Genomic DNA, 25,772 nt, shown 5'->3' with positions numbered 1-25,772 from the left:
GATGTTGCCTCAGTAATTTACTGGCACAATATACACACACATAATATAAAATCCTGGAAGATGTATATTGTGCACCCAAAAAAAACATTTTTTTTTTTCAACAAGCCTTTCCTTTTTAATTTTTATTCATTGCAAGGAGTAGATCTTAGTCTGGTGACTATAGTAAGTAGGAGGATCAACAGAAAAACAATATTTTTTGTTTTTTTAGTTGAGCTGACACGCAGCAAGATTTTACACCAGATTTGGGGCTCATGTTAAATTTGCTATGTTAAAAAGTGTGTGTTGGGCGCACGGCGATTTTTTGTTCTGGGGGTAATAGTTAATAGCCTCATCAACATGTGGGGCGGATTGGCCTATCGGGGGATCGGGCATCCCCCGGTGGGCTGGTTGCTCTAGTCACGTGGTCTGCCGAGCATGGCTGTGACAGAGCCGCGCTCGGCAGACCGCATGGTATCTCCTGGGCCGGCCTGGGCGGTGAATCCCCGGGCCAGTCGTCATCAGGAATCCGCCCCTGTCAACATGGCATTTACATGTGATGAGCGCTATTAGCTATGTTTTTGTTTGGACATGCATTTTGGGCTTGCTAATCCCCACATTTCATCCGATGGTAGTCTAGCGCGTCCAAAAACGCACGTCCAACTGCGGGTTAACCTGAGCGCTAGGCTGAGTGCACTTTATTGCCTTTATGCTCTTACTTTTGACAGGCGTCTTCAATTAAGCATGAGACAATCTCAGATGTGAAAAATCATCTGAGGAGCTTTTATGTTCACAGTTTTAAATAGTGAGTAATACTAGGAAAACCGAGGAGTAAACTTGTTCTTCTCAAAATAGTATAATTTGCTTGAATTATTTTCCACCGGCAGCCAAACCTGAGAGTTTGAATAATGCACTCCTTCCCGCCCATCCTGCTACGTAATCCACCCCCTCTTTGTCCTCTCTACCCTGGGCCGGTGGGCGGGCTTTCTGGAATGAGTGGGGGTTGAGTTACACTTGCTGACACCAGAAGCTTTGCAGGAGCTCTGCCGGCACTGGGCTGAAGTTGCGCTGTGGGTAATGCAGCCAGAGGGAGCTTTGCTCATACGGCCGATGTGCTAAAGCACCGTGGAGGAGAGAGGCAGCTCCACCAATGAATTTTGCACTCCCATCGAGTCAGCTGTGACTCCCGAATCGGTTGCTTCAGCAGCCGCCATGGTGGCCAAGGATTACCCCTTTTACCTCACGGTCAAGAGAGCGAACTGTGCTGTGGAAGTGCGGGCAGTAAACAACTCTGCAAAGGAGACGGAGGTAAAGCGAGCGTATGGACTCCCCTTTCACTTTGATCCTCGGAGGATTACTTTTATCTCTTATTTTCCGGGGGAACCCAATTTAGGTGGATTTGTCAAGCAAGCTACAAAGGAGCCGATCTCTTATCTTTGCCATAGGTCTTCTAACACTTCCTGCAGTGTTTCCCCTATCTAGATTGTTGATTCTCTGTTTGGAAGGATGAGGAAAACCGGTGCTGTTCCTCCGTGGAAGTAGTTACTGAGCATTATAGATCGCATTTTTAATGCATATGGTAGAAGAAAATAATTCTGGTGGTATTTAACAGATGAACAGAATTTGATTTTGCATTCTATCTTGATAAATATGCAGTGCGACGTGTATGTCCTTCAGTTGTAGCATGTTTCATTTTTTTCATTTACTAACATATAAATCCAGTACCATGCTGATACTAGAATACCCTTCTGATTGAATTTTTTTTTTCTAGTACTACAATGGAATCTAATTTTCTGGCCTAGATTTGTATTAGGAAATATGTTTGACACAAAGTGATGCTTAAATAGGAAATTTCTTAAATAAAATGTTCATATCCTTAACGATGCATGTGAATGATTTAACATTTTCACCACAAAAATTTGTATTGTTTTGTATTAAAATATAAGTGGGAAAGAACCAGATAATTCTAAAACAAACTGAGTTGGAACTTTTATAGCTTATTTCAAATATACTTTCACACTGAGAAGTGTTGCATCAATATGTTTTAGTTTTCCAGAGAAACTTGTTAAAACTTTTACTTCAAAAATCCCCAGCCTGATTCTGTTTATCCTTGAAAAAAAATCTTAAAATGATATCCAGAATATACATTACAACAGCATGGACAAAGTGTTGAGATTTGTGGTCTTCTTGAGATGCCTTGTAATTCCAACTAAGTGTTGACTGTGCCTTGGTGAAATGTCACTGTTTAGTTACATAGTTTCCTTTCTGCTTTTATTTTAAATTGTAAAACATGCAGCTCTTCACAGAACTAGGTGCAGCTGGTCTGAAGCACTTTGAGTCGTATACAAGACACAAAAACTCTACTTACTAGACCTGTTTGGATAGACATAAGGAATGTGTTTCGACTTGCAGGGTACTTGAAAGCAGCTAACCAGCCTACATCTGTTCAGTTCAGTTGTATCAATGATGCATTTTCCACAGCCACCACTAAATTACCCTGATTCAGTCCTTTAAAAAAAAAAAAAAAAGGAATCTAAATCAATCCCCCACCTCCTAATATTAAACAAAGCCTGAGTGAAAGCCGAGCTGACATTAATTTTTCACAGTTCATCTTGATTGTCTTATTTTACATTTTCACAACAAATTCTTGTGACCCACTATTTAAAATGCCATTCTTTGTGTGGGGTAATTGTAATTCTGCATTGTGACATGCTTGACCTGCTATGATACTATTACTCACAAATATTCTTTTGGCCAGGACATATCCCTTCTATTTGTAAAAGTTTCATGTTTCTATTATGAATTATGATCCATTAAGCTGTGTCTGCAGGCTCTGAGCTTAGGTAACCTTCGTCTGTTTCTCACACAGTACTTGGTACAATTATTTAGATGCACACAAAGAATCTCTCAACAACACAATCCACTATGTTGTCAGCAGTTGCCAATTTGCTTTTAGCATTAATTTTCCTGATTGAAAGCATACAGGCAGCTATCTTAAACATTTCAAAAGCTCCTTCAGCTGAAAGTTGTTAAGTAAACCACTTTGGCCTCCAAGTTTTTATTATTTAAAATCATAATGATAAAGTGTGACCATATTATTTTTACTGTCCATAGAAAGGGTATTGACTAAGAAGAATCATAACTCTGTTTTCCCAATATAGTTTTTATAAATATTTCCTTAGCGTTCATAGCTACCATTGCATAAACTAAATTAAATTGTTCAATGTTGCTTATTTATAAGCATAGAATTGTTTTATTCTGTGAGTTCATATGGCTTAATGAACAGTAAGATATAAAAACACCTGTCAAGTCATATAAAAGATATCTTCTGCTTTGGACAGGAAAGTGATGTTTTGTGTGGTCTAAGAGCCTGTTAGATGACATTTTAAAGAAAAGTAAACTTGAAGGCATTGTTTTCTCTAACATTTCTTGACAGCCAGTGACTTTCAACAAGTCCCTGGGACATTTTTTAAAATAAGAGCTAAATCTGTAGATGGCTGAATGCCAGATGGTGTTGCATCCAATTTCAATTGGTGGTATCTGGGGAGAAAAAAAATAGATCTGTATTTTGTAAGAGGCACTGTTCCAGTGTTCATTTAAATCTGTCAAGTTTGAAAGGAAATGTACTCTCAGGCATTTTGATACAGAGATTCTGAGCAGAAGGATATAGCTTTCAACAGGATAAGAATCTAATATTGCATTTATAGTAACAGCTAAATTTAGACCTTTTGAGTGCAGTAATCATCAAAACCAAATTGTACATCTTGACACATTTTTTATCTTAAGGTCTTATCAACTCATCACATTCATGAAGTTTAGCTATTCTGAGGTTTGTTGGAAGCAGCTGATAGCTGACCAGAAGTAGTAGTATTCTTTAGCGCCATACACCTGCATGAACTAAAAATAACTAATAAAAAAGAAGTTGTTAATAGCTCTGCTGCAGAGCTATTAATCTGTGCATGCTGTGGGGTAAAATCAGAACTGCATCAATCTGTCTCGAAAATATGGAGCTAGTTGATAACGCTGTCAATCAAGGAAGATTGAGGAGGGGAGAAGTGCTTTCATGCTGACAGCATTTTTATGGCCTTAATAACAAAGCAAACAGCAGCAGTACAGTAAAATATGAGGTGTAGGGGGAAATCTTGGTTTAGAATTTCTAGTTGCAAATATACAAACTTCAGAAGGAACCCTGCTGCATGATCCCTGTCCAAGGATTGTCATGGTGATGACTAGGCTGGATAAGATGGAAAAGGTTTATAAAATAGGGGAAAAAAATCCTGGGGTACTTGCGAATGAAGGTTCATGGCAACAGATCCCAGCCTTTGTTCCAGACAAGTTGTAAACAAAAAGGAGCAGGAAGAAACTTCCTAAGCCAAAAAACTTTAGATGATAACTTTCAAATTGATACTTATCCGGCTATCTGACTTAGCTGGATGAGCAGTGTTTTAAGACTTATCCAGATAAGCAGCGACTTTGCCACTACTTAGCAGGATAAGTAAGAAATTGTCCGGATAAGTGCCACTTTCAAGATTTGGTCAAATCAGAATTTGTCCGGCTTGTTACGCTCGCCGCCCCGCAGCAGCCCCGCGGTATGGTCCTCTCACCTTTCTAAGCAACTCCCAGGCTCCAGCTCCCTGTCGCTTGCGGCAGTGGGCCGCCAGCTCCGACCTCGGGCTCCCCGCCTGCGCCTCCGGCCCTGCTCCAGTTCCTGGGTCTTCCAGCCAGGATGCCTCCATCCGTCTGACCTCTCCGCGGGGTTCGCGGAGAGACGCTGCCAGCAGCGCCGCGCCCCTCCCTAGGCGCGCGCACGCGCATCAGTAAACCTTTTAAAGGTCCCGCGGTGGGAACCTGGCCGCAGACCCGGATGCTGACATCAGATCCTTCAGTGTATAAATGCTCAGGCCTCGCACTGAAGCTTTGCCTTTGCAACAGGTCTCCTCGGTTCCCTATTTGGTTCTGAGTACTCGTTGCCTCCGTGCTTCTTTGATCTGTGTTCCAGTTTGTCTCCAAGTTCCTGTTTCCTCGTTTGTCTTGTCTGTCCTTTGATTGACGTCCTGGTGCCGACCTCTTCTACATCCAACCTTGCCTGCCTTCTCCAAGCCTGACCCCTGCTACGTCCGACCTTGCCTGCCTTCTCCAAGCCTGACCTCTGCAACGCCTGACCACGCCTGCCTTCTCTGTGCCTCGACCATTGCTTCGCCTGCCTGTTGCAACCGTTGCTGCCCGACGGCTTCACTCCGCCTACCTTTCTTTTTCTGCGGCGACTCCTGCTCCCTGTGGACGTCTGGCTGCCGCGGCATCTGCCCGCCGTCCTCTCCGGCGTCCCCGGACCATCTTGGGCGCTGCCTCCCGCCATGCTCCTCAGGTACCTTAGGGTGCGCGCACACCGTGTGGCCCTCATTCTTATTTCCTCTATGGCGCGAACCTCAGGGGCGTCCCCCTGTGATGACATCACGCTGCCTGGATATTTAAGCCTGTTGTTTATTGCTAGCCGTTGAGTTAGCAAAGGATTTCCTACGGATGGGATTCGCTCTCTGTACCCAGCTACTCTGCCTCCAACTTCTATTGGACTCTTTTCTGTTAACGGGGTACCCGCTCCTCAGGGGCCTCTCTGCTTCTTTCAGGTCGCTATCAGGAACTGGTACTCGCTCCTCGAGGGCCCATGTTCCCTGACTCGCTGCCTGTGTCCATCTCCTCTTCTACTTGGAAGAATTTGCTACAGACACCATCTGTGAGTACTATTACCATCTACTCCTCAGAGCTGTCTCCCTGGAACCAGGTACTTGCTCCTCGAGGGCCTGCCTCCGTTCCACCGCCAGTGCCATCTCCTACGTGGAACTGCTACGTGAGTACTTACCAACGAGTCTCTGCTCCCAGGGATCTGGTACTCTCTCCTCGAGGGCCAGCTCTCCCTATCTCGGGGCTTCTCCATACTGGAGACTCTGTGAATGTCTTATGGTACTCATTCTCTTAGTTCTTTTCACTACAGCACTGCTACCGGAGGAACCACTGTTCCAGCGCCCTGAGGAATACTAGCCCAGCTGGGCTCCATCTTCTACTCACTACCGCCACCTCTGGTGGCTTCACAAACTGTCTAAATAAAGATATAATCTATGTTTGTGTGTCCTAAGCTGAGCCTGACCTGTGGCCCCTCACAGGACTCCCCCCCCCCCCCCCCCCCCCATGAGCGTGGTCAGCTGCCACAGTGTCCAAGGGTCCACCCAAACCTTACAAAACATAACACTGCCTTCTCTGTGCCTCGACCATTGCTGCGCCTGCCTGGATGTGATTTTGAGAAAATCTTTTCTGGAAGTTTTGAATTTTTAACCTGACCAATTACCTTCAGTTAATCGTTTTTTTCCGAAAAGTACCCCTGCTGTTTGTCAATCTATAATGCATGATTTAGCTAATTTCTTAGAGAATTTCACTGTTGAAGTTGAATGTAATACATTAATAGTCTCCTTTACTTCTTCTCAAGATCTGAGTAAAGTTATGCAGAAGTACTTTAGGAATATTTTTTTCATTATTCCATGGTCAGATAGGTTTTTCCCGATTTAGCTCAGGTGACACAAGAACAATGTAGAAGTATTCTTGCTCTTCGGGAAGAAGCCATTGCCTTAGGTTGATCCTTTATGCTTCGCTAGCCTTGCAAGTGTGTTATCAAATTAAACAATGATTGTTATGTTCTTTTTTCCTGACCAATTGAAAGGGTTTTTGGTATCCAGAAGGCTTTTGACATCTGTTCCAGTGTCTACTTAACAGGGCATAGAATATTAGCTGTAAGCTACATGTTAAGCATGCATATTTCCATTTTGACTTATTTCTTCTCCCTAAGATTTTCTGCCTTTCTCACTTTTGTTAAATTTGGATGTGGAGTCTATATGTCTTTGTTTATTTCTTTATTCAGCATTTGTGATGTAGTATTTCTTATATAGTGCTGCATTTATATTTTTGACAAAGCATAGTGCTTCATTGCATATTGTAAAATTCAATACTATTTTAAAAATTAAACAATGTTCGTTTATTTATTATATACTACATAACAGATTTCAGATCTGGCCAGAGCGACTCACAATTAAAATACTGTATAAAAATTACAATCAATGTAACAATCATATTTCACCATAAAATTATCCCCCCTTAAAAACAGACCCCTCATTACCAATTTAAAAGTTTACTAGTATGAATTATATTACCTGTCATAGTAACATAGTAATAGTGGCAGAAAAAGACCCAAATCATCCATCCAGTCTGCCCAGCAAGTTTTGATTTTTTTTTTTTTTTTTTGGTGGGGGTTAGTAATTGCTATTCCAGGCAGGTTACCCCTTTCCTATATTTCCATTCTTTAGCCTTAGGGATCCTCTGTGTTTATCCTAAGCCCTTTTGAATTCCATTACTGTTCTTGAATTCACTACCTCTTCTGGGAGGACATTCCATGCATCCACTGCTCTTTCTGTGGAGAAATATTTCCTGATATTGTTCCAGTCTACCCCCTTGAACTTTCATATTATGACTTCCTAGTTCTTCAGCTTTCTTTCCATTGGAAAAGGTGCAATTCTTGTGCATCATTTAATACATTTCAGATATTTAAAAGTCTGTATCATTTCTCCCCTGTCCTTTCTCTCCTCCAGCGTATACATATTTAGGTCATTCAGTCTCATCAAATCCCACTGTCGCTCCTTGTGACCTGAGCAAGTCACTTTACCTTCCAATGCCTCAGGTACAAAATTAGATTGTAATCCCTGTGAGGATAGGGAAATACCTATAGTAGCTGAATGTAACCCGCTTTGATATTAACTTTGAAGTGCCGAAAAGCAGAATATTTAAAAAAAAAAAAATCTAAATAATCTCATACGTTTTCCAATGCAGACCTCACACCAATTTGATTGCCTTTTTTTGGATTGCTTCGATCCTGTCTCTATCCCTTTTGCACTGGAAACTTAACTCTAGGTCAGAGCTGGATTTAAGTTTCCAGTGCAACTGCATTGGCACTTAAAACCCTTTAAGAAGGGGAAAAAATGTTTTAAAAAGTTTACAAATGTCCACGGATAAGTACAACTTTTCTGGCTAAGTAGCAGCTGCCACTAGTTACCTAGATAAGTCCTGACTTAGCCAGTTATCTGGAAGCTGTACCCTCTACCAGATAGCCAGATAAATCAGTACTTATCTGGTGCGATTCACTGCTATTTAGCTGGATAACTATTTATCCAGCTAAATAGCATTCACCAGCGTCAGCTGGATAATCAGTATTTATCCACCTTAGTGGTGGTGGCTGTTGTCACTTATGGCCTGTCAGGGATGCCTTCCCCCCTCCCTGAGTTAAAATGTACATTGGACCTGTGCCAAATGCATATTTTACTCTAAATGTGCTTTTTTTTAAACTCCTGATGCATTTGTATTTCATTAGCTTACTGCATTGAGAGTTAAAACAATAATAATAATCTGGGCGTTGAATATATGTGTTGAAAACCAGCGCACAGTTTAACGCCCAGATGACTGCATCGGCCTGTTTCTGTGCAAAACTCCTTGCTGCATTGGTAGTAAATAATGTGCATACAAAAAATGTGTGCACAACTTTAACTGTGCGTGGCCCTTCAGTGAGACTAGAAGAACAGAGATGAGAGGAGAAAAGGTACATTGTTTTGGGGATGGTGAAGAAACCATATTGGCGTAGGAGACATTTCTTCAGCTTGATTTGAAGGCATGGAGATAGATCAAGAAAGCAGAAGGGATAATGATAATTGGGGAAGTGATACTGGGAGTTGGGGCAATGGCAATATCAATATTTTGATAATGTTGTCATTTAGCATAGTTTAGTATTGCCAAGTTATTCCTGCCCTTGTAAGGTCTCCATATCTAGTTGAGGCAGGACTGAAATTGTCAGGGGGGGGGGGGGGGTTCCACCTGGTGTGCCTATTGGTTTATGGTTGAATAAAAAAAAAACAAAAAACCTAATAAGTTTCTGTCTTTGCATTATTAGAACATCATCATTCTGTGGCTCACTCTTAAATATCAGATGGGTGCAGGATTTCTTGCCCGTTAGGGGGATTGTGAGAATAACCTCCAAGAGCATCATTGGGGGAACAAAACATTTCAAGTCCTATGCTCTTCCAAATGAAACTTCACCCACTCGCTGGTTGTTCCCAAAGAATTTTCCTTTTACTTTCATCTAGATAGTGGATAAGTATTAACATCGAAATAAACAGCCAATCCAAGATAATGATCTGTCATTATTTGAGTTTGTATAAAACAGATTTTCATTGAGATAATCTGAATGTCAGCCAGAATGAAATGCTTTTTCATAGGGCTCAAAATGGAAATTAGTGTTTAACACAAGGTTAATTTCTAGTTTTTGAGGAAAGGGAGGGAAGGGATTTTATATACCAGGAACTCTTTGTTCCTTCCTCATTAGAGCACTCCTTTGGCAGCTAGGCCTATCCCAAGACTCTTTCTGATGAGAGAACTCCCACATAGAGCCAGTAGGGCTTTAGAGAACAGTCAGGAGTTTGACACTTGGAACTAACCCCAGGAATTACAGAGAGAATGTTTAGTTTATCATTTAGTTTTTTTTCCCTTGCAAGGACTTTTGTTTAAACACTATAAAACATTGCATTTGAATTTATGAATTAAGAGTTGAAAAGCTGCATTAAACTGATGAACTAGAATAACGTCTTGCACTGTTATCTTTGACATTTCCATTTAGTAAAACAAAAAAAAAATGCAGTAAGAAATATGTTGGTTGATGATATGGCATAATGGCTCTGTTTTGACTATGAATCTCTTTAATGGTATGGAAATTGCATCTGTTTGGGAACTAGATTAAAACCCCATCTACTGAATTATAAAGGAAATATACCCAGTGATCAGACCAGAAGTTCTGCACAATAAGCGATGATTGCACTGCAGATTATCTATGGAGAAAACTGGTTTTTGTTTTTTATACAGTTCCCTTTTTTGAAGTTGTTAAGGGATTGAAGAATTCAGGTGGAAGATGTCAGTCATACAAAGTGGAAAATTAATTAGGGGGAGCCAGCCTGTTCCATCAAAAGTATCTTGCTGTTTGTTAGAAAAACAAAAAAGGCTGCATCTTACTGAAAGGACCAAAACTAAATAAGTTTTTAGAATGAAGAGCAAAGCAAAATGGATGTCTATTGTATAGCACCTGTTGCAGGGCTGTGATTCTCTAGTTTCAGTTATCCAGGTCACTGATTTTGTCGTTCTCTCTTTAATGCAAGGGGAATCTTGCCTAGTTCTTTCTCCCCTCCACTCACCCCCCCTTGCTGGCAAGAAAATTAAACTTGACTTTTAAATTCAGTGGAATGCTTTGGTGTGCAGTAATTAGAAGACTCTGGGTGGCCTTGCCGAATGAAATTGAATAGAAAAAAACTGAATCAATATTATGAAGCAGACTTAACGTGAACTGACAGCCTGACTGTAGAGCGTATCATCAGAGAATTTCCGTCCTTAAATTATAATACTTTTTACACTTTGTATAGCTTCTTAAAAAGAAGGGGGTTTCTCCTCCCCCTAATATTTCATATCCACGTTTTGTTATCAGTTGATATTCTCTATGGTACAGCAGCTGAGTGCTAAACAGTTTACAGAGCAGTAGATGATGGGTCATGGCTAACTGTACTGATGCTGAATTACTGTTTATCTAAAATTAAGTGTTCCAACACAGTTATTTCTAAACATATTGATTATAAAATGGTTGGCACTTTGATGCAATTAAAGTATTGTTTCACCCTGGAGCAGTGATTCTTAAACCACAATTGTTGATATTCAGAAGGCCAAGTATGTGAATCCCAAAAATAAGATTAAAAACCATTGCCCTAGAAGTACTTTTTTTTTTTTTTTTTTTTATCAAAACTGTGAATGCCTTAATATAAGTAAAATGAATAAAACTCATGAGATCCAAACAGATGTGATGCAAAGATTCCATTTGGTGGTTAAGTTTTAGGTCTCTTGTTCAGTGTAAATTTTAGCATAATCTTCTGTGATCTGTGGTGTGACAGAGTACAAGCATAATGTAAACAAGTTTCACAGAGTACTCCTTGATAAAAGTAAAAAACTGTTTAGACATTTCAATAATATATTCAATATCGTTATAAATATCATACCTGTCTAGTTCTAGTCTTTATTCCCATATAATTATAGATATTAGCATTGTGTTTTTGTTGGTATTGTTTTTATTTGATACTATACTATACTTTTTAAAACGGAAATGTTTATTGGGGAAACAAAGGGGCTGATACTCAAAAAAACAAAAGCTGGGCTCTGAAGTTAAGCACCAATTTTTAGTTGAACTTAGGAGCCTGATTTCAGCTGAAAAATCACATAATTTTGAATCCTAGAATGTAGCCATGCTATTAATGTGCCTAGATTTAGGTTCATATATGAGGTGCCTAATTCTGAAAATCAGTGCTAAGCTCCTAACTTTGTTTCCTCATCCTCACTTCTCTTTGTAGCCACCCATTTTTTAAGCTCCTAAATTTAGGGGCCTAATGAAACTAGGAGCTTAAATTTAGGCATTCAGCCATAGTAAATTTCAAAAGGGCTAATTTAGGTGCCTAACAGCCTACACCCTTTGAAAATTGGCCTCAAACTTGCCAATATATATCAGGACATCTTTTGACATTCATAGATCCCACAATAGTACACCAAGCAAATCCAAAATAATAAACATATTTCAATGCAATAAGACTACACTCCCATCTTTTATCACATTACCCCCTCACCCATTCTTATCCATCCAGCAGATGCTATTTATTTTAGTTAGATATTCTCTGAACCAGATATGCCACACATGCCCTGGCCACTTTCAGGAAATATTACAATTTACTCTGAGAACCTCTCTCTTCCTCCACCCAGATTATGTTCAATTAGCTAGACTTATTTTGTTTTTATTTTTAAACTTTTATTTAAATAATGCAACAATACACAAAGTATAAAATATATATGTGAAATAAACGTCAAGGCATTGCATGTTTGTTGCGGCCCTCACTCCGCCCTCTTTACCTCTGTGGCGACTCCCTCCGGGTCTGATGGATGGCTGGCTACCTCTGCGTCTCCATGCCGTCTGTCTCCGGCGTTCCCGGACCGGCTCGATGCTGCAACTCTGCCATCTTGTCCTGATGCCTAGGGCGCGTGCGCGCACGCATCCCGACTCTTGTACCAGCAAGGGCGCGAACCTCAGGGGCGTCCCCCCTGAGATGATGTCATCTGCTTCCAATATTTAAAGGTCTTTGAAAACGCTAACAAACCGAGTTAGCAAGGGGATTGCTTCGGCTTTACTCCCAAGCTACTCTGCCTCTTCGGACTTACCAGAGGTACCTGCTCCTCGGGGGCCTCGCTCTTTCTCTATTTTCAGATTACAGATAGGAACCGGTACTCGCTCCTCGAAGGCCCATGTTCCTGAACACTCTGAAGATTCTCTACTGCCTGGAAGCTATCACTGCTACAAACAACTGTGAGTTACCATCGCTCTCTCAGAGCTTTCCCTGGAACCAGGTACTCGCTCCTCGAGGGCCTAATCCTTTCCAGCTTCTAAGCTTACTTGAGACCTTGCGTGAGTTTTGTCATCTAGTTCTATTCATGAACTCTGCCTACTCACTTTCTACAGTTTCTCAACAGCTCAGCCATCCTGGGATCGTTGTTCCAGTACCTGAGGGACTACAGCCCTGCCGGGCATATCAGCTCACTACTGCCACCTCTGGTGGTTTCTAATAACCTGTCTAATAAAAGAACTAATGTGTGTCTGTCTCCATACTCCAGCCTAGCTGGTGGTCCCTCTTGGGGTATCCTCCCGAGAGCGCGTTCTTCTGCCATCGGCCCAGGGATCCACCACAACTATATCAGATTCGTTACAGATTGCTACACCTTAGCAAGACGATTTCTGAGACACTACAAGATTGCTGACTCCTCCCTCTTCAGGAGCCCGCTACACAGAGCTTTCTCTACAGATTGCTCCTCCCATCAAGCATCTTCTTCATACAGATTGCTACTCGAGCAGTCAGTCTATAACAGATTGCTAACTCTGCAGTCGCTTCATAACAATGTTAAAATCTTTTTCTTATAAAGGTACTGCCAAAGCAATGGCATAAAACACAGGACAGACAATTATGCATACCCACTCTCATGTTACAGTCAGGGCAGATCTACCCTATCCTTATGACAATGCAAGGTTCTACTTGGACACCTTGCACGCACCGAGCCACGCAGCCTTCCCCTGTTCCCTACCCCCCCCCCCCCCCCCCCCCACTCCAGCTTCCCTTCCCCTACCTCCCCTGCCCTTTCCCCCTACATTTTCTTTTTTCTTTTTTTTTTTTTTTTTTTTTTAATCTCCAAACTTACTTCAGCCCTGGGGCTGAAGTAAATTGTGTGCGCCGGCCAACTGCCGGCAAGCGATTCCCAGCACAGCAGCAAATATGGCCGCTGTGCTGGGAGCCTGACACCGCCCCGGGACTTACACGCATTCTGGGGCTTTACGCACGTCACCGGGCCCTTTAAAATAGGCCCGGCGCACGTAACCTTTTGAAAATCCGGCCCTTATTTTGTATTTATGCCATCAGATTCTCAAAAGAAGCCAAAATAAGTATTTTTCTCAGGATCTCCTTCCAGTTTCTAAAAATTGACAATGCTAAAGATAGTTCTATATTACTGTCCTTCCTGAGTTTCTAAAATTGTATCTCTTGGGTGAGTTCCCAGCAGCATCCATTTTGAGTTTTTGGGAATCTCACAATCAGTTACCTAGTCATAAAGATTAACACAGACTTCCAAAACCTTTGAAATTGTGAACAATACCATAGCCTGCCATATAAAAATGCAAGCCCCTTCAACAATCCTAGGAAGTTTCACAGATTCTACCAATCTTCTGGGCACCAGAATAACCTATTAATACATTTATAACTGATCACTAATATAGTTTTAACATTTGGAAAAATTTTCTCCAATTCTTTCTCATTAAATTGTGCACCTCAGCTTGACAGTCATCTCTCCTCTCAAAAGGTTAATTCTGCTTGAAAAGTTTCCTTCGTCTGGGTTTTCCAAAGCCTCAAACATCCTAGTCTGTTTTAATCCAGAATCCTTTGAGGTAACATTTTTCCACATGCAATCTCTGAGCTGCTGATTTATTTCCAGAAATTTCTCCTCGGCAACCCAAATCCCTCCTGTAACTCCAAGAATAATTTAAGATTATCTTTGTTAACGATATATCTGAAACATCTAATACCTGCTGAATCACAGTCTTTCCAGAAAAGGCTGTTTTCTGCAATACTGAGGCCAGAATTTCTCCAAAGTAGTGCATCCAAAGACAAAAAAAAAAAGACAGGTCTAAAATCTTATAGACAATCTTCCAAATGCCCTGCAAGGCTTTGATAACTGGGTTATAATAGCCGCTTCCTTTTGCAACCTGTCAAACACCTACTAAAAAATAAGAATGCAGAATACTCTGTTCCAACTCCACCTATAATGGCCTGCTGTCTTTTTTCATATTTACTCTGGCACATTAGGCCTCATGAGCTTATGATAACTGAATGCCCAAAATGATTTAAAACTTAAAAAAAAAAGTTTTTGTTTAAATCATCCTTCATTTAAGATGAAATTATAGGTCTGTGTATGTCTAATGACTTTTTCAGAGACTTCTTATTTATAAAGTTTTTTAATTCAGTGTTTTTATCCTTTTATTACTGTTTTATTATTTTAGCCCACTGTATTTTTACTTTTCTTGGTTTTAATGTTTATGATATGCATTGCATTTTATTATGTATTATGTGAGCTGCTGCGGGCCTTAGCATCAGTGGCATATAAATACCAATAAATAAGTGGCAAGCTCAACAAACATTTTGGCAAAGTCTTTTCAGAATGGTAGAGATCTATCTAGCTCAAAATGCTTTCTTTTCCATAGGAACCTAGTATAAAGCCTCTCCACTTCTTTAAAATGTCTGATAGGTATAGAAGATAATGTGCCTGTAGTATATTTTGATCATATTCTCCCTAGTAAAGAAAAAGACACATCCATCTTTATTTCAAGATTCTCTCTGGCATGTGTGTTTAACAACTGGATCTACATTTGCTTCAAACATGCATTACAAACCTTGTCAAATATATTCTCAGGTATTTAAGTTTAGTCAATGCTTTCATTGAACCGAGCTAAAGAACATTCCCAAGATCTGAATTCATCATTTAAATGTAAGGTCTCAAATTTTGCCCAGTTAAGATTGCCCAGATATTTCGGACAATGGTACAAGCATTTGTACTCATTGTGATAGATTATTGTAATTCCCTATATGTCGAGCTCCCCCAGTCTTCTATACGTGCCCTACAGGTTCTACAAAATTCAGCAGCCCATCTTATTCAGTGGGCGCCCCTGTAATCACATAACCCCAACACTAAAAGTACTTCATTGGCTCCTGATCAAACAGTGCATTGAATTTAAGATTTTAATGTTTAAAAATTTAAAACAGGAAGGCCCAAATTATTTCTGGATTTTATTGAAAACTTATGAGCCCATCCACTCTCTGTAGTCTCAAGGAAAATTTTTACTTAGTATTCCTAAGTTTAAAGCATCATGACTTGTGAAACACGGCAGCAAGCATTCTTTGTTATTGGCTGCTCTTTATGAAACATTTTGCTGGACTCTCTTTGAGCCATTGACAAAGATTTTTCATAATCAGCTGAAGGCTCTTGTTTCAGGCTGCTCTTCCTGGTTAATAATTTCTCATGTTTTAACTTTAATTGTAGTATGAACAATTGTTTGTTGTTTTTTTTTGCTGTTTTATTGCTGGCTGTTTGGTGTTTTATTTTTGTAATTTTATGTTATTTGTTTTACCTTATATTGTGATCCGCATAGCATGGTGAGCTGCTCTGGGCAGAACAGAAATGTTTTTTAAATAAATATTTCCCCAAAAGCCTTATAGAATGGACTTCCCAAAATGATGTTTGCAAATTTTGCAGTACTGAGAGAAGATCAGCATATGATAGCTGTTTCATTTTCAGTTCCCATTATCAGTATTCCCTTTCCCTTTTCAGAACTTCTTAATTTGATTGGTAAAGACAATATCAAATGAATGGTTAACCAGGACATTCCTGCAGGTGCTCATTCTAAACTCAAAACTCTAGATGGGATCTCATTAAGATCTGACCACTGGTGCTTTGTGGCATGCCATAGGGATTCTTTTTTCAGTATTTTTGTGAGCGATATTGTGGAAGGACTATAAGGAAAGGTCTGCCTTTTTGTGGATGATACCCAAATGTGAAACAGGATGGACACCCAGGAAGGAGCGGAAACATGATGAGGAATCTACGGCAACTTGAATGATCTAGAGTCTGGCAGCTAAGATTTGATGCTCAAACATGCAGGATCATGCATTTGGGCTGCAGGAACCCAAGGAAGTGGTACAGTATATAGAGGGTAAAATTCTTCTGTTCATGAAATAAGAGCGGGATCCGGGGGTGATCGTATGTGGTGATCTCAAGTAGCCAAACAGGTAGATAAGGTGACGGCAGAAAGATGCTTGGGTGCATAGGGAGTAGAATGGTTAGCAGATGAAAGGGAGGTGATATTGCCCCTGTATAAATCTCTGACAAGACCTCATTTGAAATACTCTATACATACAGTTCTGGAGACCGAACGTTAAAAAGGATATAAACCAGATGGAGTCAGTTCAGAGTGCGGCTACTAAAATGGTCATGGTCTTCATTGTAAAGCACATGGGAAAAGACTTAGACTTAAACATGTAGAACCTACAGTAAAGGCAAGAAAGGAGAGAGACATTTAAATACCTTCAAGGTTTTAATGAAAAATGAGGCGGGACCTCTTTAAATGGAAAGGATAAGGGTGAAAGGTGGTGGACTCAGGAGTAATCTAAGGAAATATTTTTTTACAGAGAAAAGTGGTGGATGCATGGAACAGTCTCTCAGTGGAGGTGGTGGAACAAGGACAGTAACTGAATTAAAGAAAGAATGTAATAAAGCACAGGGGATCACTGAGGGGAGTGGTAAGAACTGTGTAGAGCTGAGCGGTTGGTATGGATGGGCAGACTTGATAATGCAGTATAGTCATTTCCTACCGTCATGTTTCTATGTTTATCCAATCTCTAAATCTGACATCAGATCAGAATTTCCCTACAGTCTGGTCCCAAAACTGCCTATGTATCCTGTCAAACACTTTTGGGTGTTAAGTGATATTAATTAAGGCATATTTCTCTCTTTTGGCAGTTTCCTCACAGATCAGATGTGAAATTCTCTGCTTTATAAAACCAGTCTCTAATAGTTTTAATAATTTTTTGAAGTCCTTCAGCTGTTATCTTATTTAAAAATGTTAAATCTACATTCAAATGAAATATAGGCGTATCATTAGAAAGGCACAACTGGCCTTTTATCTGCTTAGGCATTAAAATGATCACTACCTGGTACATAAACTTTACCAAACTACCTGCCTCCAAATTTTTGTTATACAATTCTAAAATCCAACTCCAAATTTCACTAACTTTGAAACTAGAATTTTTTGAATTCCTTATAATAATCCATAGTGCTAACTTTGTAATTATTTAACTACCTCCCCAGCTGCAATCAGTGTTAACTGCCTGTTATTTGAAGACACCTGTGGAAAGTAAACCCTTAACATTTCATGGGAATCCATAACGTGTGAGTAAGAGGTGTCTCTCTTCCTATTTTTTCTTCCCTTTGAATCATCAAGAGCCAAGCTGCCAATTATGGGGTAGATTTTATAAATTTACGCACGCGCGTACTTTTGTTCGTGCACCAGGCGTGAACAAGAGTACGCTGGATTTTATAAGATACGTACGTAGCTGCGCATATCTTATAAAATCCGGGGTCGGCGCATGCAAGGGCGTGCACATTTGTGCAACCTGTGCGTGCCGAGCCCGGCGTGCACTGCCTGTTCCCTCCACCTCCCCTCACCTTCCCCTCTCTTCCCCTACCTAACCGCCCCCACCCCCTCCCGGCCCTATCTAAACCCCCCTACCTTTGTTGGCAGATTTACGCCTGTCGAAAGCAGGTGTAAATCTGCGCGCGCCAGCGGGCTGCTGGCGCGCAATCACCCGACCTGGGGGCTGGTCCGGAGGCCTCAACCATGCCCCCGGGCTGACGTCACGCCCCCAACACGCCTCCCGCCCCACCCAGAAATTCATGCCGCCCACCTGACACGCCCCCTTTGCAAAGCCCCTGGACTTACGCGCGTCCCTGGGCTTGCATGTGCCGCCGAGCCTATGCTAAATAGGCTCGGCGCGCGCAGGGGCCTTTTAAGAGGGTTGCGCACATAACTTATGCGCATAACCCCTTTAAAATCCAGCCCTATGTGTGCTCTTTCAGAAGAAAAATATTTATTTATTTCGATTTTTATATTCTGCTTTTAACACTTTTTCGGTACAGATTACATTTAGGTACTGTAGGTGATACATTACAGGAGGACCTTGCAAGACTGGAAGATTGGTCATCCAAATGGCAGATGAAATTTAATGTGGACAAGTGCAAGGTGTTGCATATAGGGAAAAATAACCCTTGCTGTAATTACACGATGTTAGGTTCCATATTAGGAGCTACCACCCAGGGAAAAGATCTAGGAATCATAGTGGATAATACTTTAAAATCGTCGGTTCAGTGTGCTGCAGCAGTCAAAAAAGCAAACAGAATATTAGGAATTATTAGGAAGGGAATGGTTAATAAAACGGAAAATGTCATAATGCCTCTATATCGCTCCATGGTGAGACCACACCTTGAATACTCTGTAAAATTCTGGTCGCTGCATCTCAAAAAAGATATAGTTGCGATGGAGAAGGTACAGAGAAGGGCAACCAAAATGATAAAGAGGATAGAACAGCTCCCCTATAAGGAAAGGCTAACGAGGTTAGGGCTGTTCAGCTTGGAGAAGAGACGGCTGAGGGGGGATATGATAGAGGTCTTTAAGACCATGAGAGGTCTTGAACAAGTAGATGTGACTGTTATTTACACTTTCGAATAATAGAAGGACATGGGGGCATTCCATGAAGTTAGCAAGTAGCACATTTAAGTCTAATTGGAGAAAATTCTTTTTCACTCAATGCACAATAAAGCTCTGGAATTTGTTGCCAGAGGATGTGGTTAGTGCAGTTAGGGGTAGATTTTATAAATCTACGCGCGCGCGAACAAAAGGACGCTGGATTTTATAAGATATGCGCTTATTCTATAAAATCTGGGGTCGGCGCGCACAAGGGGGTGCACATTTGTGCAACATGCGCGCGCCGAGCCCTGCGCATGCTGCCCGTTCCCTCCGAGGCCTCGGAGGAAACTTTCCTTCCCCCCCCCCCCCCGCACCTTCCCCTCCCTTCCCCCTACCTCTGTTGCTAAAGTTATGCCGCCAGAGGCTGGCTTAACTCTGCACGCGCCAGCGGGCTGCTGGCGCACCATCACCCAACCCGGGGGCTGGTCCAGAGGCCTCGACTATGCCCCCGACACACATCCGGAATGCCCTGAAAATCGTGCCACCCACCCGACACGCCCCCGACACACCCCTTTGCGAAGCCCCGGGGCTTGCGCGAGCCGCCAAGCCTATGCAAAATAGGCTCGGCGCGCACAGGGGGGTTTTAAAAGGCTTATGCACGTAACTCTTTTAAAATCCGGCCCTTAGTGTAGCTGGGTTCAAAAAAGGTAAGTTCTTGGAGGACAAGGCCATTAATGTCTATTAATCAAGTTTACTTAGGGAATAGCCACTGCTATTAATTGCATCAGTAGCATGGGAGCTTCTTAGTGTTTGGATAATTGCCAGGTTCTTGTGGCCTGGTTTGGCCCCTGTTGGAAACAGGATGCTGGGATTGATGGACCCTTGGTCTGACCCAGCATGGCAATTTCTTATGTTCTTATTTGCTGGTTTTATTTATTTAATTATTTTTTTAGCAGGAAGAAAGTGGTACTGCTGCTTAAAAAGTTTCAACACAACCACCATAAAAAAGAGACTAGGAAGCATTACACTGAACCTAAATCTTTGCATTTGAGTTTGAAAGGATGCCTTCCAACATGTTTTGTTTTGGAGATCATTGTCTTCAAATATCTCTACTAAACTCTCTTTTATGATGTTTAAAGATCATTTTATTGATCTGTGCAACACTATTTTTAGTTATCAGGCTCCTATGAATTTTGTGATGTCACATTATCACCACCAGGATTGCCTGTTGTTCAGTGTCTCTGTGACACTATACAAGAACCTAACACTTGTAGACGTTTGATATTCAGCCTTTTCCCAAAAAAAATAGTCACAAGATGGTTTACAATTAGAGGTAATTACAATTGCTCTTGTATCAGTTTACAGTCATCACAAGATTAATGATCACAAAGAGGAAAAAGCAGAAAGAGAAAAGATACTAGGTAGATTATTGTGGCCGTAAGTAAAGTATGTATTAGGAATTAGTCTGCTAGAAATGTGAAAAAGTAATGGTAGAACAGGGTTGAGTATAGGTGGGAGCTTAATGCAGGCATCAGTATAGACATAAAATAAATATTAAATAACATAAGAACATAAGAATTGCTATACTGGGTCAGACCAAAGGTCCATCAAGCCCAGTATTCTGTTTCTAACAGTAGCCAATCCAGGTCACATACCTGGCAGAATCCCAAAATTTGATAAATTCCATGCTGCTTATCACAGGGATAAGCAGTGGATTTCTCCAAGTCCATCTTAATAGTTTCTGGACTTTTCTTCCAGGAATTTGTCTAAACCTTTTTAAACCCAGCTACACTAATAACTTTTACCACATCCTCTGGTAATGAATTCCAGAATATATGCTTTGAATAAAAACATTCATGTCTCCTATTTGTCTTAAGTGCATCACCTAGTAATTTCATTGTTGTTTTTGAAAGTGTAAACAACTGAGTCACAATGTTAGAATAAAAGCTCTTGGAGTTTGATGGAGGTAATCTCATGATAAGAGTTCTGTGGTTTTTGTGCAGAGGAAGTCTGTCATAGGTGTATGAGGTTGATTTTAAAAGGAGCGCGCGTGTCCATGTGCGCGCAGTTCCCGGCATGAGCACATGGACACGCTGATTTTATAACATGCGCACATGTTATAAAATACGGATCCCGCATACAGATGCACGCCCGATTTTCATGTCCATGCACGCATGTGCGGAGGGGTGGCCTGCTCCATGAGGGGGGGGGGATATTAGAAAAATACGCGCAGTGACATAGTGGGGCCTCTCCCAGTTCCCTCCCAGGTAAAAATTAATTAGCTTCCAAAAGGTAACGTAAAATGAAGAAAGAAGGATGGATAGAATTCCTTTCTCCAAACAAAAAAGTGTTAAAAGCTGGAGTTTTTTAAATGGGAGAAAGGCAGCTTTTCTTCTAGTCCATACCCCAGGTCTCTTTCCAAGAAAGCCAAAACAAAAGCAAAGATCAAGCAAGAAAGCATGCTGCCTCTGAAAAGGGCAACCAAAATCCACACCTATAAAATGGTGACTTGGATTTTTATAGGTCAGAATTCCACCAATCAACTCTCTCACATGGGGGAGCTATAACCCAACTAAACATGTCTCTTTACCCACTTACAGGCTGATACAGTACAGTGCGCTCCGGTGGAGCGCACTATTAGCCTGGGTTTGGACGTGCGTTTGACGCGCTAGCTTTACCCCTTATACAGCGTCAAAAATGCGTGGCCAACCCCCCCCCCCCCCCTGAAACTAATAGTGGCCGCAACATGCAAATGCATGTTGATGGCCCTATTAGTTATTCCTGCGCGATACAGAAAGTAAAACGTGCAGTCAAGCCGCACATTTTACTTTCAGAAATTAACGCCTGCCCAAAGGCTGGCGTTAATTTCGGCCGGCACCGGGGAAGTGTACAGAAAAGCAGAAAAAACTGCTTTTCTGTACGCCCTCCAACTTAATATCATAGCGATATTAAGTCGAAGGCCCCAAAAGTTTAAAAAAAAAAAAAGTAAAAATCGGCCCACGGGTCAGAAGACAGACGCTCAATTATGCCGGCGTCCGTTTTCCGAACCTGTATCTGTCAGCGGGCTCGAGAACCAATGCCGGAAAAATTGAGCATCGGCTGTTAAACCCGCTGACAGCCGCCGCGGCTGTCAAAAAGGAGGCACTAGGGACGCGCTAGTGTCCCTAGCGCCTCCTTTTACCGCAGTCCCTAATTTGCATAGGCCACCCTCCTGAATCACGCGCCCAGAAGAGTGGCCTGTGCGCGCGCCGGGAGAGCGGGCGCTTGCCGGCTCTCCCGCGCGTTTTTCTGTATCAGCCTGACTGTTAATTGGTATGCTCCTTTTTAGAATAGACTCCGAGCTCTCTACATACACTTTAGACCTCCTTTTGGAAGACTAAGAACCAATGTCAGGAAGTATTTCTTCACGGAAAGGGTGGTGGATGCCTGGAATGCCCTTCCGGAGGAAGTGGTGAAGTCTAAAACTGTGAACGACTTCAAAGGGGGGTGTGGGATAAACACTGTGGATCCATCAAGTCTAGAGGGCATGAATAAAGTGGAGGCATTCAAACACTGCACGGAGCGGCACTAGCCACAGCGGCATTCAAACACTGCACAGAGCGGCAGTAGCCACAGAGGCATTCACGGAGCGGGATGCCAGTGGCCAGTAGTTGGTGTTCCACCTTCACGGAGCAGAAGGATGGAGGGCTGCTATTTCCAAAAAAAAAAAATAAAACAAAACAAAAAAATAAAAACAGGGGTGGGTAAGAGTGGGGCAAGGGGGTGGCCTGCTTGTTACAGCGGTCGCTACCCCTAATTGAGCTGGATGTCACTTGGATGCAGATACAGAGCTGCTCTCTAAAGTGGGTGGAGGGGAATTAGGGCTGGAGGGTACTGGAAGCCAATAGTAACAGGTGGGAGAGAGAAAAAGGGAAAAAAAATGGATAAAGTGCATAGCTTGCTGGGCAGACTTGATGGGCCGTTTGGTCTTCTTCTGCGGTCATTTCTATGTTTTGCAAATCCATGTTTATTGATTTAAAAAAAGTATTTTCAAAAAAAGGGTTAACACATGACAAGTGGGTTGTACACTACAGTGTATCAGGCACAGTGATACTGCTGTGTCTAATATAAGGCCATTCCATAAGTTGCTGTAGAATAGCATGATTATGGTAGTCATTGCTATCCTTGGTCCAAGTGCATCTGAGTCTTGATGCAGAACAGCAGTCTGGGTAGCGATGGCTTCTTTGAGGTCAACAATTCTTTTTGTTTGATTGCAGAGTTGGTTTTGGAACACATTTAACCTCTCCCGGAATAGTCATCCTGCCATTTAGTAGAAGGTTTAGTGCATAGTGCTTAGTGCATAGGTCCTCTAGTCTAGTTTGAAAATCTGTAAATTTTATTAAATATTAATGTTATAAAAGAGCAATTAAATCATGTTAACTCCAGACTTGGATTCTTTGAGGAGACAATATTTCCAAATGTATAAAACTCTTCCAAAATGTTGATTCTTTTTAAATTTCACCCGTTGTTTTTCTTGTGTATGAGTTTTCAGATCTTGAATATATTACTGTACTGATCATAGAGTCAGCGAACAAACTGCAGAACCAGAGCAAGTACTTTAGTTATTGTACAGTAGAAGATATATTTCCATCCAGAAATTGTATTTATTTTCTCATTAAGTCTGCTTTAAATCAAGCTTAAAATAACACAACCTGTGTGGGACAGAAATCTTTTCCAGACAGAATTGGTAGCTTTTCTTTGTAAAGAAAGAGGTTCTTTGTTTGTATGAAATTGAAAATAACTAAACAGGTCAAAGTGGATAGCACTGGGCAGGATGCCGTGCTCTGGCACAAGACACCTGGGCTTGAGAATCTCCTCATGACTAGGGTCAGTGGAAAATGCAAAATGAGGGGAAAATGTTTCATTCCATTTTTTTTAAATTAGATTTGGCAGTTTAGATTCCATTTTGGATTGCTGGATTCCACCCTTAGGGTTGCATTTCGGCATAGCCTACTTTCAGACTGTGTTAAGAAATCAACGTTTCTTGGGTTTGCTGTTCCCCCAGTTACATGGACACAGCTCAGGTGCTTTCATTTTGAAAATTTACAAAAAGTATGTGCATTAAATTGGCTGCATACTTTGCACCTCCATTTTGTGTGGGTGGCCAAGAGGGGTAAAATTGCACACATGCTTATGAAAATATTCTGTACGCACACTATTTTCCTCCCCTGACTTAAATGTGCTTGAAAGAATGCCCCTTTTGTAATACAGTTAAAAGTATGTACATTGGGTACTTTTTAACTGCTCTATGGAGGACAGTTCTCAGACAGGCTATTTTACCCTGGTGAATGGCTATATAAATCTGAACATCATAATTTAAAATATGTACCTTTCATCCAAATTCCTAGTAATGACTGAAAAGCAATTGAAGAGAGAGGCTTGGCCTGATGGTCTCAGTAACCATGCTGACCTGAGTCTTCTGCTGCCTGGGTCAGCTGCAGAGACAGTGTTTGTAGCCCCTGGAGGGAAAGGAAGTCATGGTCATTGTTTAAGGTTGACAGGATTGCAGAGTTCCAGAAGGAGCTCCCAGCCCAGGACTTTCGCTTTATAGACCTGACTAGATATGTAGAAGGGGGGGGGGATATAAAATGGGGGAAAAGGCCCAGGATAACTGCAAATGAAGACTCATGGCATCAGATCCCAGCCCTGCTTCCAGTTGAGTGGGAAAGTACAAAGAAGCAGAAAGAAACTTTCAGGTCTTTAAAAAAAAAAAAAAAAAGTTGGCTTGATGGCCCTTTGGTTAGCACTGCATGCTTCCTAGGCCTAGATTTTTGTACAGCCACACTATGGGCCAGATTTTGTAATCTACGCCCGATTTTATAACATACGCGTGCAGCCGTGCACATGTTATAAAATCCGGGGTCGGAGCACGCAAGGGGGTGCACACTTGTGTACCTTGTGCGCGCTGAACCCTAGGGGAGCCCCGATGGCTTTCCCCATTCCCTCCGCCCCCCCCCCACCTTCCCCTCCCTTCCCCTATCTAACCCGCCCCCCAGCCCTAGCTAAATCCCCCCCCCCCAACTTTGTTTTATTATTTACGCCTGCCTCTGGGCAGGCGTAGGTTGCGCGTGCCAGCCAAGTGCCGGCACGCGCTTCCTGGGCCCAGCAGCAGTGGCGAGGCCTCTGGCCATACCCATGCCCCGCCCACGCCCTGCCCACTTTTTCAAGCCCTGGGGCTTGCCTGCGTCGCCGAGCCTATGCAAAATAGGCTCGGCGCGCGCAGGAGGGGTTTTAAAATGTTACGCGCGTAACCCTTTTAAAAGCCACCTTTATGTTTGTACCTAGGGCATCCAAATTCTGGAGGCCATGCATAGCTTAAGACTTGCTGCCACCCTGCTGCATCTGGCAGCTTATAGGATGAATGGCCTGTTACCTTGATGCCTCCTGATGTTCTTGGGGGCTGTCTTGAGGCTGAAGATCATCTGTATTCCCCCCCCCCCCTTATTCCCAGCAGACGCTGTGAGCCAGGTCAGCACCAGAAGTTGGAAGTTTGGAGGGCCCACACTGGAAATCCAAAGGGTAAAAATGAGAGGTTATAGGAGGTAGGGGCAACAACAGTACTACCGTACAGGATGCCTTCATTTGTGCTACCCTACAGGATGCCATAGGTGGCGCACAGCTTTTGATTGGTATCCAGAAACATAATGGTACAGAATTTGTGTAGATTAGGAGCAGCAGGGGGGGTTTGAAAAACAGATATATTACAAAAATAGAGAAAACACAGGGACTGACTTTCAGACTCAATCCTAAGAGCCCCGTTCCTCCCCACTCATCCATAAAATGAAGAAGCAGGTATGTATTTTCAGGATATATATAT

At 41.9% G+C, this 25,772-nt stretch overlaps 1 protein-coding gene across 3 annotated transcripts in view; it reads left to right on the top strand.

Annotated features, from left to right (window-relative positions):
• Positions 1-25,772, top strand: part of ARHGEF3 (Rho guanine nucleotide exchange factor 3) — a 444,741-nt gene that overhangs the window by 322,830 nt on the left and 96,139 nt on the right. The window contains exon 1 of one of the 3 annotated variants that reach the window (XM_029600922.1): positions 1,008-1,284. The exons of the other annotated variants lie outside the window; for them this stretch is intronic. Coding sequence (XP_029456782.1) covers positions 1,189-1,284 — 96 coding nt within the window. The 5' untranslated portion in view covers positions 1,008-1,188. Of the gene's footprint in view, positions 1-1,007; positions 1,285-25,772 lie in introns of those variants that run through there. 3 annotated transcript variants of the gene reach the window in all.

The sequence above is a fragment of the Rhinatrema bivittatum genome, chromosome 4, assembly GCF_901001135.1.
Source record: "Rhinatrema bivittatum chromosome 4, aRhiBiv1.1, whole genome shotgun sequence".
NCBI lineage: Eukaryota > Metazoa > Chordata > Amphibia > Gymnophiona > Rhinatrematidae > Rhinatrema > Rhinatrema bivittatum.
The sequence above is the reverse complement of the archived record's forward strand: the minus strand, read 5'-3'. Positions and strand labels throughout refer to the sequence as shown.